The following is a 13,214-nucleotide window of genomic DNA, read 5'->3' as shown; positions in this document are numbered from 1 at the left end:
CGGCGGAAGGGAAACTTTTAGTCCGCATGGAATCCCCCATTTTTGTTCCGCCCGCGACCTGTGGCTGGTGAGTCCGCCCGGCCTGTGGCGCACCACCTTTTCCTCCCGCCGTCGAGATAAATTAATTATCACCTTCAGATTCCGAGCTCGGCCTTGTCGCAATCTCTCCAACTCCGGTGCGTCGAATTTTTAGCCTCGTCTCCCACAATTTCCCTACCTTCTCTGACGCCTTCCTACATCAGTCCTGCCCCGCAAATATGGCGTCCAACCATGCCTCTCTTGATGCGGCGGCGACAGAGCGCAAAGCTCGTCTTGCGAAGCTGGCGTCGCTCAAACGAAAACAACCCGAACCAGAGGCTCCGGCAGAAGAAGATAGCCACACCCAGGATGATGCCATGGATGATTCTGAGCACGACGTTTCGACGAAGTATCTCTCGGGGCGGAACTACGATGCGGAAACCCGTGGCCCAAAGCTGGGATTCGACCAGAATCCATTAGACGGCCAGACTACCCTAGAAGCACAAGCCGCTGAGATCGCGAAGGCCACGGCTGAGCAGGCAAATAACGATGCGGAGGCAGACCAGCCCATTGATCTATTCAAGTTGCAGCCTAAAAAACCCAACTGGGACCTGAAACGGGATCTGGACGAAAAGATGAAGATCCTTGACGTGAGGACGCAAAATGCAATCGCAAAGCTTGTTCGTCAACGGATAGAGAATGCGCAGCGTGCGGCTAAGGCCAAGAGCAAGGACATCAACAGCGATAAGCAGGGCGAGGAGGTAGGCATCGAAGGAGAGGTGCTGGTAGAGGGGATCCACATGCGTGAAAGGGAGGAAGAAGATGAGAGGGACAGTAATGAAGACTAAGTGGCATGGATTTGATACCCGAGGGAAGGTGTATGAGAAATGTTGTTATAAAGTCTCATTCTTTGCTGGCTTGTTTTGAGGCGCTCACAGTTGTAATTTAGGACGTACATCCAAAAGGCGTTGAGGGAGTTTCGCGTGCTGGTATACTTCATAGGTCTCAATATCAATACATTTTCCTTTCAACTAGTATAATACAGGGTGTGTCATGTCTATAGTTCTACTCCAGCTTGCTTCTTGAATTCCGCAAGCAAATGCCCAGAAAAATCTCATTTGTTCTCTCCGCCGTATTTCATTTCATTCTTTTTTTTTTTTTTTTTTTTTCTCGCTCTTTCTTTTTTGCCCTTCCTTTCCATACTCCCAAAAGGGGGGGGGGGGGGGCACCTCCTATCATGGTATGTTCATAGCCTGGGTTAAAGCCAGACGTTTGCTGTAAGGACTGAGGCTCCGTTCTCTTGGAGGAGCTTGGGACGAGACGTGACCTTGATCGCGCCCACCTCGTTTGCCATGCGCCTCGCTGAAACGACCCCGGCTGCTATCATGTCGATCCAGATGATCTCTTGGATGTCCTTTAGAGTTCCGGTGGTCGTCATCTAGATCTGCTGGGGTGATGGAATGTCGGCCTCGTGCAATCCGACTTAGGTCCACACTCCGACTGCGACTTCTTTCTCTGCGATCGTGCGAGACATTTACTGCTCGACCACGGTGGGCAGGGCTGGACTCTCGATGTCTCCGCCTGGTGTTTCTATCATCAGGCCAGTCGCGTGACCGAGAGCGTGCCCCTTCCCGTGAGGGAGAAGAGCCTGTATATCCGGATGAATCACTGTATCTCCTCTTCCTTGGTCTAGACGGATGTGAGGACACCGATCTTGGCCGGTCACGGCCACTTCGTGCAGTGTAGCCGGAGCGACGAGGGGGAGACTCCGAGCGCGAGCGACTCGTAGATATCGTGGACACGGAATTTGTAGAATGCGACGATACCGATCGAGCTCTTTTTGAACTTTGTTCCTGGGCATCCCGGGGGCCAAATTCATCCAAGCCTCTCTTTCGGCCACGGTCTTCTTCGCGTTTGGCCAAGATATCATCGGCGACGCCTTTGCTGTAGATCTGTCAGGTATTTTGGTACAAGGCTGCAGCGATTAGATGCCACGACTTACGTGCGCAAAAGATCATTGGGTACTTCGGTGGACAGCTGCGGCCTGAGTTTGGGATTCAACAGTTGCTGTGTACGCGACGGACGCGAGGTATATGGTCGATCCTGGGCTGTCACCGTGCATTCATAGCTATAGTGCCGTGCTATGGAGGTCAGCTTAAGGGCCTAGGGGCGATCAGAGTGCAAAGAACATATCTCGTTTTAAGCATTTTTGACACAGGGTGTTGGGAGCTGCCTTAGACGGGCCTCGAGCCCCCGGGGCGTTGCGATAACGATTCATGTGCAGCAGATACAAACGATAAGTATATGCAGACGTTTGCAGATTTTGTTCTCCTTCTCGTACTCCGTACTTGTCGCAATTATCTCAGATCAAACCGAGTCCCCGCGGCTGTTCAGGCAGACGAGTGGGTCGGGCCGACTGGCTTAAGCGCGCGGCTCACCGCCCACGACCCTATCTTCTTTCCTTCCTTCTCTCAGCCCAAACACCTACCCCCCCCCCCAAAAAAAATAGCCACCACCCATCGATCTTCGCGACCGCCAACCACATCGCTGCTTTCTCCCCGAAGCAGAGCTGTCTGGTCCCTTTGATTGTTTCCAGTTCGGCGGGGACGCTCTCCCTTTGTTTTGCGAGTAGGAGGGGATTCCCGATCTTCCTTCCCGTGAGAAATCCACACCAACTCCAAAGCAGAAAAACCACCCCCCCCGGTGAACCCGACGTTTCTGACTATCGTGTTAGACCAGCCACTCCACTTGGAAACCTGCCTAGTGTCCACCGGTCTTTTGGAAACTCGATCCGCTATCTACTAGACTTTCTTCCTCTTCGACCTGCCTACAGCGCACGGCTCATCGTGTCCCCACTGGTCCTGACTCCGAGCGACTTTCCCTATGGCGAATTACGTTTTTCAAAGATATGTCGTCTTTCTTTTTGGGCTTGTGTGAAGTGGGATTATTGAGTGGCAATTTATCGCTTCGAATCTCGGTTTTTTCCTTGTGAAAACTCGCACTCTGTCAATCCTGACCGTGCACTATCTCTTGTCGGGTTTCCTCCCATTATTGAGATCCATCATTACATCCAGTCCTCACATCAACAAAAGAAGAGCCAATAGGTGCATCTTGATCATTCGCGAAGGGGGAAGAAAGTTTCGATCCAACATGACATCGCAAGGATCTACAACCGGCGACAACCGCCTCTCTTTTGCAAAGGTATGTTTTGCTTGCACGAATCGCCTATCGCAACGTAGATGATGGTTCCAACCTTCTGACTTGCGCATAAGATCGCTGCAATGCTCCCGTCACCACATTCGGAAGATTCCGTCGCATCTGATGAAAAGAATGGTCTACAGTCAGCCGAGGAACCGGCATGTTCCGAATCACAGGGCCCGAAAGATGCCCTTCCGAGCCAGGAGAGCTCGAACCAAGTCCCGTGTGAGACCAACCCTGTCGATCGAAACGTCGACAGTCTATCACGGGCAATGCACGACGTGCATATTATGGGGAAAAAAGGTCAAGAGAGCCCCGGCTTTTCTGAAGGTCGAGACGCTGGGACTCTGAAACGGGAAGCGTCTTTCGAAGACGATCGTACACATCTATCGAATTCTTCGACCAAGCCGACCAGTTTCGATTCCAAGAGCATGGCATCGGTCACCACTTTCGCAATGGATGAGAAAGACTCCTTGCGCCCTGACGATAGCGCCAGCGTTCAGGCTGTCGACGAGGAGGAGAGTCTCTCGGGAATGGCCTCGGGTGCACCCAATTCGCTGACCGGGTCTGAGGCCGGCGCTCGGGGATTCAGAGACTTGCAGAGAGCTCGAGCAACGTTGCAAAACATGGGCCCTATCTACGATGGTGGTCAGAGAACCAACGGTGTTGTCATGCCCGATTCGGTATCTAACAATTATGTCGTGTCAAACCCCGATGCCTTTTCCGGAGGCCAGCTCATACCCATGCACCCATTCCCTCTAGATCCGGACGAGAAGCTTCTGGAGGCGATGAAGTCCCCGAAGGATCGCCTGTTGATCTTGCAATTGGAAGACAAAGTGCGAAATTTCATCGAGAAGTCCACGTGAGTCCATCCATACTGGGAAATACACCTATTCCACAGGCCCATCTAACAATATGTCTGAAGGGACCAATCCTTGGAGTTGCCACCATCTAATGCCTTTGGGCGGCTCCTCGCACATAAACTGGGTGATTACTACCACCTGACTCACTTTGTGGATAACAATGTGACATCCGTCCGGCTACATCGAACACCTTTCTGTCGACTGTAAGTGCTTCTGCTCTCTCTATACATATCTACCTTTCTCCCGGTTCCATGAGGCCATGGCCTAGCAATTGGTTTTTTTTACCCAGGGGCTAACTCTCTGTAGACCAACTCCCCTCTCTACCTTGCACGCTGCTACGAACAATACACCACCCCCGGCCATGCCTGCTATGAAAATCATGCGCCGCACAGATAGTGAACGGCCTTCTGCAGAAGGGAGTACGGCGGCAAGCTCGGGATTTCTTTCCAAAAATGGGTCAGAGGCTGGTGACAGTGGAAATGATGGAGAGCGTGGGAGCTCTTCGGCTGGAGCAACGCCGGCCAAAGATCGCATGATCTTGACTCGGGAGGAGCGGGAGGCTAAATATCATGAAGTCAGGGAGAGAATTTTCCGCGACTTCCCGGATTCAAAGTCTTCTGACAACACGGGTGGTGGTGACCAAGGCGCCAATATGTCGCGATCGAGTTCAACCAGTGGGCGCAAGAAGACACAGAGACAGAAGACTCCTCACGATGACAGCTTTGAAGTGCGTTCTCAGTTTAACGCCTACTACCCCGGCATGCCTTATGGTCAAGGGGCGCTCCCATACAACGTGACTATGAATGACCCGTCGTTCCCCAACCAACCCTGCATGGTAGGCCCCGGAGTGTCCCCGCCGGGAATGGGATACGTGCACAGTGGTCAGACCGGCGGCATGTTTTCTGCTCCAATGAATTCCATGCCGCAATACCCCATGCCCACGTCCCCGCAAATGACCGCCAGTGGTCCCTGGCAAAACGGAGCTATGACCCAGCAATCTCCCTACTCTGGGTATGCCACCATCAACCAGTCACCTGCGATGGGGGCGGCCAAGCCGTCTCCGACCATGAACAACTACCCCATGTCAGGTGCCGCGCAGTTCCAACAGGCGCCATCGGCCTGGACTCCTTCTCCTTACCACGGAGGATATCAACAAACAACGCATCGGAATCATCCGCCAGTTCCCTGGCAAAACTACTCGTCGCAACCTCTCAACCCGACCTCGTACCCCTACACTCAATACACCGGCCAGCCGATGAACCCAGGAGTACAGAACCCTTCGGGTGCGCATCCCTTGCCTGGCAGTTTCACACGTCCATCTTTCAATCCCCAGACGCGCTCGTTTGTCCCGGGCGGCGTCCCTTTGGCTCGGCATCCGAGCAAAGGCAATCAGAATGGCATCAACCCGTATGCGGCCATGCAGACTGGTATCCCACCTCAAGGAACTATCTTAGGAGGGCGAGATTCGATTGCAAAATGGGGAACGCCGTCTCATCTCCCCCCTAAACCGCCACCATCTGAAGTTCCGTCTGACTTTGACCTAAAGCACCGAGCTGCTGGTGGCACCACTCACACGTACTCCAACAATAACAACAACACACCAAATTCGAATAAGGGCCCGCTTGTTGTTTCCGGAGGCACGTCTCTCCCGCGGGCTAACTAGAGTCGCGCTGTTTTATATCTTCCAAGGTGGGGTTGTTAAAATTCTTGATCATCTGCCGAAAGAGAAAAAAAGATAAAAGAAAAGGTCAACCCACGTTACATGTTTCGTCACTACCACACTTCCTATTCAAACCAGCTTTTCTCTTTGCGATCGGTAAAATTGCAAATGGCGAAAATACCTATCTTGGTCTACTCCCAATTGAAGCAATGCACAAGACGATCAGCGGATTGCAAGTTTCTTCCGGCTTGTCTGCGACGTTATCTGTCATAAGCGGTTGAATTGGCTGTTTCATCTGGTAGTATCATGTACGTTTAGATTTTGCCGGACGTTAAGGTTGAAGATACTGGTTGCAAAGATAAACATGGCTTAAGAACTCCAAATGAAGAGATTTTTTTTAATTGCTTCGAATTATAATCCCTAAGTAGTGACGGTAGAAAGCATTAAAGAACCTCAGCCCCAATTTGGAGGGGAAACAGACTGGCAATCTGCATACCAAGACAGCTAGAATTACACGGGTCATGACGGTCAAACAGGTACTAAACTAGACACAGAGAACCGAACAGAAAGGAAAATATAAATAGTTAGATACAAGGACATTCAGCAAGAGAGGCACTAGACTTAAAGACCCGGACTGGCCATAACGACTCCCTCCCTCGCTTTCTCACTCTTTCCGCCCTCCGCCGCACCCATTCCGCAAGCAAGCAAGCTTGAGCCGGATATGCAGCATGCCCCTTTAGATCAACACACTCACACGCACGCATCATGGCTTATTTATTGCTTCTCACTCCCCCCCTTGGAAGACTTGTCCCCCTTCTTCTCATCGAGCCCTAACCGACCAATTGCCCTCTCCAGGTCCTCGACGCCGTCCTTTCGGAACTGCGTCACCTTGCGCACGTTCATGGTGGTCAACTCGTTGAGGGTTTCGAGACCTTGCGACCGTTGTCGGGCGATGGTGCGGGCTGTCAGAGCGAAGCGCATGTCCTTGGGACCGTCGACCAGTTCCAGGATGGCGCTGGGCGCCTGGTCGTCTTTCTTGGGTTCAACGCGCAATACCCGGGTGTAGCCGCCGGGGCGATCGGCGTAGCGTTCGCGCAGCGAGCCGAAGAGTTTGGGGAGCATTTCATGAGGGTTCTAATGGTGTGGGCGAGAGTTAGTTTGTATTGTTTCTTTCCTTTTTCTTCCTTCTTGGTATGGGACGAGGTAGTAGTAGTAGGACACTGTGTATTTTGATGAAGGTAGTATTTCCCCGGGGGAAAAAGAGCGAGAGAAAACTCCCAACGATTCAACACCACCACTGAGGGATCATATGGTTCACACATACGTAGAAAATCGACAGGGCGCGTCTCCGGCTGGACTCGGTGTTCTTCTTGCCTAGGGTAATCAGTTTCTCGGCCAGTCGCTGGGCCTCTTTGGCCTTGGGCCATGTCGTTGTGATGGACTCATGTTGGATCAGGGAGGTGACCAGGTTGCGGAGCAGGGCCTGTCGATGCGACGACTTGCGGCCAAGATGACGAAAATTGCCTCCACCTCCAGCCATGGTGAGAGTGGTTTGACGGTGATTCTTTTAATTCGGTGATCGAAGGTGGTTTTTTTTTAGGCCAAGTCCGGGGACAGGCAGGGTTGAGGATGCAGCCAATTAACGAAGCCGAACGAGTCCAGTGGTGCCGCAGACGAATGTAATTCGAGCGAGGAGAGGACCGAGAGCGACGGTGATGGAGTGAGTGTCGAGATGCAGAGGATGAAGAGGAGTTGATGCCTGGCAGATCAGGAAAGATTCGACGTTCCCGCCGCAGCCAATCGGAGTGCTGGAAGCGGCCAGTCCCGATCAGCCCAGACTTCGTCGCTTTTTCCGCCTTCATGATCAGTTTGAATTGTCCTGGCTCGTCTGTTCGAGATCTCGCCATCTTTCTCAATCTCCGTCTCCCTCAGTCCTCGCTCTGCTTCTCGTCCCCCGTTGAAATCCTCCCCATCGGCGGAAGGGCAACATCTTTCCCCCTCTCCCCACCTCCAACCGTACCTGTCTGGCTACAGGCGCAAAGCACTCCATACCAGTCCCCTCTTCTTGTTGCCTCCCCTTTATCTTGTCCAGAATGGGGTTCTTCGCCGGATTCGTAAGTCTCTAGAGCGTCCTGTCATGTTATACATACATCTTGTTCGATGCAGCTCCTAACGCGGAAAATAGTTCAGCGGCTTCGCGTTGACCACCACCGCTCTATACCTCTCCATCCAAGTCCATCGGTCAAATCGGCTGGATCAGAGCGAAGTAATCCGCGAGCAGACCCAAATCTTGAACCAGCTGGCCTCACCCATAGGCGCATATGACCGGCGTCTGGCCCCGACGACTCTTCCCAAGCCCGACAAAGAGACAAGTCCGGAGTCGGCGCGACCGGAACTGAAAGATCTCCTGAAGCATCGGTGGAACAAGGAGGTCGAGACGTTGGCCCGGAAGGCGTACGAAAGCCGGTGGGAGGATGCGCGGGCAACCGCTGCGGAAGGCTGGAAAAGCGTGGTGCGATTGGTGAAAAGAGAATGAGATTGGGGATGCTCTACTTTGTTTGATTTGATGTTGGTTACGTATATACTCATGTGGTGTTGTGTGGTTATGGCGCACAGCTGAAATTTTGATACCCTTGCATTGCATTCACATATCTGATGTTGGATGCTCCTACTACATGTTGTTCTTCGATATGCTAATGTTCTCTCCGTCTGTTTATTACGTATAGCCGGTTCGTTAGGCTGGTGGTTTAATATGTGGTGTCCTCGTGCGGTGTAGTAATAACTATGCTCGAGCGCTAGAAAAACTGCGTCGCTTCGAATACGGACTCCGTGTTCTGTGCCAAGAGTCCGTACTAGAGAAACCGCGGTGTGGACAATCCGGCGCTGCGCGTCAAGGGCGTGAGCGACATGATATTGTTCCCTGCTTATGTCGGACTTCAGTAGTTTCACGGGCCAGTTGCTAGCTGGTATTGCACGCTTGGGACCCGAAGACGATTTCGATCAGGTCTGAGTATCTTGGATGTCCCGCCATGAACATAGATTAAGCACCTCAGCCAGAATGAGACGATCGCGTCGTTGTCGTTACGCTGTCCGTTTCGCTGTCACTCCAGATATCTCTGCTTTCTCTCTCCACCGCACGCATGGCCTGAGCAACTTCCTCAAGCTTGGCCACCACATCCAACACGCCGCTATTCACCCGGTCAAAATACCGATCATTCGCCTCTCGTCGCTCGCGCGCAAGAATCAGGTCCTTCTCGGTCTCGTCGTCCAAGTTTCGATGGGACGCATCATCCGTCGCGACCGGTTCACCCGTCGTAGCAGTATTGCGCGAGCCTTTCCGCACCGACGGGGGGTTCCCCTTATTCTCGGCCCCTTCTTCGTCTGCCTCGCTGCGAGCCCAAGCCTGCGCCAGCTTCAGCTGCTTGCTCCGAAGATCTTCCAAAGCTTCGGAGTGCTTCTCCCCGAAGACGTATTCACTGGTCACGGCACTCAGCTCGACCTCCGACAGGGCATTCTGCATCTCCTGCCAGATGGCATCGGAGCGATCAGCCTCGCCGTTGGACGGTCTACGTGACACGAGCGGGGACAGCGAACCGGGCGGTTCGAGTGCCCCGGGCTGTCGAGACGAGCGACCACGCTGAAGAGCCGGCGGCTGACTAGTTCCGGGAGAAGACACCGCCGGCACCGGGGGCGCGAGAGAAAGATTCGAAGCATTGTGAGAGGGTGGGCCTTGGAAGAGAGCCGGAGGGGGGAGGCGCTGGGTGCTGACCCTCCGGATGTGCTCCATGCGTGGGGCGGCGTCCATAATGGGGGGTGGGTGAGGGAGTTGGAGAAAGCTGGACGAGAGAATGTGCAGGGGAAGGAATGACATACGGACTCCGGAGTAACTACAATACGGATGCCTCGTTTATCAGGCAGACTTCCAGCGATAACGCTTATCTTATCGGGAGGCGGGCCGACATTCGTCCGACGCTCGCTTAGGGGCACGGGGCGCACAGCTGAGCATTTTCGCCCCGACTTTAGCGAGACCGCCGGCCGTGAAGGAACCTTTCGACCTTCGACTTTCGACAACCATCCCCATCAGGCCTTTTGGCGAAACTATATCAGTCGGTACGTACAGCCCCCTGGCGTTGTTGAAAGGAGCCCCCCCCGTCGAATCTAGGATCGTTTTCGTCCATATCCGAAATTGTGCATCGTCGACTTTTCCCCCCTCTCCGCGGTCCCCTCCTAGTTCGTCGGATCAATACAGGACAAAACCAAGGGCAACAAGGCAGCAGGAAGATCTAACGCGCTCTCTTTTGGAATTCTACAGTTGAACCGTCTCCGAACATAATTCGCCAAGATGGGTAAGGGACAACCCCGTGGTCTCAACGCCGCGCGCAAGCTCGCGACTACTCGTCGTGACAACCGCTGGGCCGATCTTCACTACAAGAAGCGCCTTCTCGGTACCGCCTACAAGTCCTCTCCCTTCGGTGGTGCTTCCCACGCCAAGGGTATCGTCCTCGAGAAGGTCGGTGTTGAGGCCAAGCAGCCCAACTCTGCCATCCGAAAGTGTGTCAAGGTTCAGTTGATCAAGAACGGCAAGAAGGTCGCCGCTTTCGGTGGGTAACCCGGTTTTCCCCTTTTACTGTATCCGATGGCCAATATATTCGATCGGATTCTCGGATGGAACATGATGCGGAGTGAAGTTTTATGTGATACGGATGGGATGATTGTGTGGTGGTTCTCGGGAGAATTTTGAACGGGTGGCGGAAAGGAGTGGATCCGATCGGATGGCCTGATTCTTGTGTTCTGTGCAACAAACCCATGCTGACCGGTTAATTCTCTCTACAGTCCCCAACGACGGTTGCCTGAACTACATCGACGAGAACGACGAGGTCCTCCTCGCTGGTTTCGGTCGTAAGGGTAAGGCCAAGGGTGATATTCCCGGTGTCCGTTTCAAGGTCGTCAAGGTCTCGGGTGTCGGTCTCGCTGCCCTGTGGAAGGAGAAGAAGGAGAAGCCCCGCTCTTAGAGAAAGTGCACGAACGAGATGCAACGGAAATGATAGCGGAGAAATGGGGCCCATTCCATGGAAGATTGGGAAGATACCAACGGGATCTGTCTTCGGTCTATGGTCTGGAAATTATGGTTCAGGACGGATGACCCTGCAAATAAAACCAATTGCAGCTACTACGATTGATATACTCATAAAAAAGATGGCGCCATGATTGATTTCTTTGGGACGGGCCCTAAAATATCAAATCTTCAAAAAAACCATAACCGCATTCCCATGGGATTGTAGACTTGTGGCAAGCATGTAGAGTTGGACTGGCTTGCATCGTACTGGTATCACGATCCTATTTCCTATGGACTTGTCTCAGATGGACTGATTAGATCACTAATTAACATGTCCGTCAAGCACTCCATACGTCACAGCATCCATGGATATTCATTGCCTCATGTTTTGTCTATTACCATCCTTATCCTTACGCCTTTTTTGAATTCGTGCTTCGTCCGCGCAGAATAAAATAGCCATATTGATTCCTTCTTTTTCTTTATTTCTTTTTTCGTCCTTCATTATTCTTTTCTTTTCCATCATAATATCAATTAGAAGTTGATATCTTCCTTGCGGTAGTGGTCCGACACAATGCGGTACAAATACGATGGTGCATGACCGCCCCTGTGATTCAATGTTAGCAACTTGATCAAAGAAAACAAAGACATAATTGGTAAGCCAGGGCAAACCCACAAGTTAGTGATGTAAAGGTCAACCAACTCCGCTGGAACATAGTCATACAACGGGTTTTGTACGTCAATTTGGTCCACGAGATCACCATCTTCGTAGCCGATAACCTTGCTGGAGTCGCCAAACTCAATCAACGAGTCAAAGTCGAACGGATACACCGGACTGAGCTTGTATACACCGCTGACCACCACGACGGGAGTCTGGTGCACCTTGGCGGCGCGAGCAATGACCCGAGTGCCCGCCGCAGCGATCAGGCCGCCGTTAGCGAGAACCGAGTGTGTACCCAGAATCACCTTGTTCACTCGCGACATCAGTGCAAAGACGGCGGAGTCGGGAATCAAGATGACCGTGATCCCCAAAGCGATCAACGGTTTTTGGAACGATTCGGTGCTCAGAATCTCGTCGTCGTTAGGGTTGGCACCACTGACGGTGGCGTGCGTCGCCTCGTGGTTGTTGGGGAAGGATTCGGCATGGATGACTGTGAACTTGCGCTTGGCGGCAGCTTTCAGCAGGAACCTCTGCACGGTGGTGGACGAGGTGTGCGTGAGGATAATCTCGTTGGAGTGAATGTGGTCGAGGGCATAGGCGGCGATCTGGTCGTCGACCTGGCCCAGCTCGTCGATGATTTCATTGATACCCTCGAGAACCTCCGCACGAACGTCCTTGTTGGGCGTGTGACCCAAGAATCGGCCAGAGGGCGAGGCCGACACCGGCGTACCTGGCAGCGATGGGTCGGGTTCTGGGTGTGAGAGAAGACTGAACATGGAAATCGGCGCAGACAAGGCCGCCGTGGGTCGGGAAGCCGATCGATCGGAGCCCTCGAAGCGGCCAGACATGGATTCCGAGGGATCTAAAGACAATGCCACCGATTAATCGTCTGGGACAAACAAATCAGGGCCGTGAGATGGGCGACACTCACCATCCATAGCACGCGGGGTCTGCGGCTGGCTTTCAGAGCCGGTCTCGCTCAGCGTGAAGTCGGCTTCTCTATCGTCCTCGGCCTCGTCACGGATCAGACCGAGCACACGTCTGACCACGTTCCCAACGACCATCTCTCTCGGTTGAGCGGCCACCAGCCGTCTTCCCACACTCTGGACCCGTTCGATCAGTTTCGCTGCGTCCGACGTTCTGCAGGCCGAGATGACGCGGAGGAGAAGGTAAGCGGTCGCCGTGGCGCATGATCGAGAGTGACGAATTTGCCTTCGCTTCAGTAGCCTGGATTGCGCATTAGCCCGGTATGGGACGGGGTGACTATGCGGGCAACACACGAGATCAGATTGTCGATGGATGTGTCGATCGGGTTGGTCTTCAGCGACTTGAGGAAGGACGCCAATCCGGGCGTCAACGCCGCAGACGTGGCCGGCATGGTTGCGATTCTATTTTAGTTCGAGTCGTTCTTTTGTAAGAGTAGAAGTTCAGATTTCAATCATTGGCGACTCGTCGACAGCTCTCTAGGGCCAGCAGTTAGCAGGATTGAGTCATGCCCGCACACGGATAAGAACTTTGCACGGCGTACCGGAACGCCGGCCAATTTGCGGGTTGTCGGGGAGAAATATTACCGGGGACTTCGAACCAAATCCAGGAGATTGTCGAAAACGACAGGAAAACGTGCAGAAGAGTGGGGAGCAGCGAGGAGGACAAAGGGAGGGGAGGAGGTGGGATGTGCCGGCGAGGGAGAAAATGGCGCAGAAATGCTCGGCCCAACGCGAGACTAAAAAGTAGAGCAGCAAACCATCTCCGGACAATCCA

At 53.2% G+C, this 13,214-nt stretch overlaps 7 protein-coding genes across 7 annotated transcripts; 4 read left to right on the top strand and 3 right to left on the bottom strand.

The window, feature by feature from the left end:
• Positions 1-257: 257 nt before the first annotated feature.
• Positions 258-866, top strand: KD926_009358 (CCDC12/cwf18 family protein; the record flags this gene model as incomplete). The annotated part of the gene is made up of 1 exon (XM_053101988.1): positions 258-866. The coding sequence occupies one exon, from the start codon at positions 258-260 to the stop codon at positions 864-866; it is 609 nt and encodes a 202-aa protein (XP_052954465.1).
• Positions 867-3,168: 2,302 nt separating this feature from the next.
• KD926_009357 (putative R3H domain protein) lies at positions 3,169-5,742 on the top strand (the record flags this gene model as incomplete). Its single annotated transcript, XM_053101986.1, has 4 exons — positions 3,169-3,219; positions 3,291-4,078; positions 4,142-4,282; positions 4,386-5,742. The coding sequence occupies 4 exons, from the start codon at positions 3,169-3,171 to the stop codon at positions 5,740-5,742; spliced, it is 2,337 nt and encodes a 778-aa protein (XP_052954464.1).
• A 771-nt stretch (positions 5,743-6,513) lies between these two features.
• On the bottom strand, positions 6,514-7,279 carry KD926_009356 (mitochondrial 54S ribosomal protein bL17m; the record flags this gene model as incomplete). The annotated part of the gene is made up of 2 exons (XM_053101985.1): positions 6,514-6,873; positions 7,064-7,279. The coding sequence occupies 2 exons, from the start codon at positions 7,277-7,279 to the stop codon at positions 6,514-6,516; spliced, it is 576 nt and encodes a 191-aa protein (XP_052954463.1).
• Positions 7,280-7,832: 553 nt separating this feature from the next.
• KD926_009355 (MICOS complex subunit Mic12 family protein) lies at positions 7,833-8,275 on the top strand (the record flags this gene model as incomplete). The annotated part of the gene is made up of 2 exons (XM_053101984.1): positions 7,833-7,853; positions 7,925-8,275. 2 exons carry the CDS (start codon positions 7,833-7,835, stop codon positions 8,273-8,275), a joined length of 372 nt encoding a protein of 123 aa, XP_052954462.1.
• A 513-nt stretch (positions 8,276-8,788) lies between these two features.
• KD926_009354 (DUF5315 domain-containing protein) lies at positions 8,789-9,544 on the bottom strand (the record flags this gene model as incomplete). The annotated part of the gene is made up of 1 exon (XM_053101983.1): positions 8,789-9,544. One exon carries the CDS (start codon positions 9,542-9,544, stop codon positions 8,789-8,791), a length of 756 nt encoding a protein of 251 aa, XP_052954461.1.
• Positions 9,545-10,081: 537 nt separating this feature from the next.
• On the top strand, positions 10,082-10,751 carry rps23 (40S ribosomal protein uS12; the record flags this gene model as incomplete). Its single annotated transcript, XM_053101982.1, has 2 exons — positions 10,082-10,340; positions 10,573-10,751. The coding sequence occupies 2 exons, from the start codon at positions 10,082-10,084 to the stop codon at positions 10,749-10,751; spliced, it is 438 nt and encodes a 145-aa protein (XP_052954460.1).
• Positions 10,752-11,326: 575 nt separating this feature from the next.
• Positions 11,327-12,831, bottom strand: KD926_009352 (translation initiation factor eIF2B subunit beta; the record flags this gene model as incomplete). The annotated part of the gene is made up of 4 exons (XM_053101981.1): positions 11,327-11,399; positions 11,469-12,315; positions 12,385-12,680; positions 12,734-12,831. The coding sequence occupies 4 exons, from the start codon at positions 12,829-12,831 to the stop codon at positions 11,327-11,329; spliced, it is 1,314 nt and encodes a 437-aa protein (XP_052954459.1).
• Between the last annotated feature and the right edge of the window lie 383 nt (positions 12,832-13,214).

This window comes from Aspergillus affinis (genome assembly GCF_023601865.1).
Source record: "Aspergillus affinis strain CMG 70 chromosome Unknown NODE_67_length_188854_cov_85_389176, whole genome shotgun sequence".
In the NCBI taxonomy this organism is placed as follows: domain Eukaryota; kingdom Fungi; phylum Ascomycota; class Eurotiomycetes; order Eurotiales; family Aspergillaceae; genus Aspergillus; species Aspergillus affinis.
This window is presented reverse-complemented; position numbering and strand designations above follow the sequence as displayed.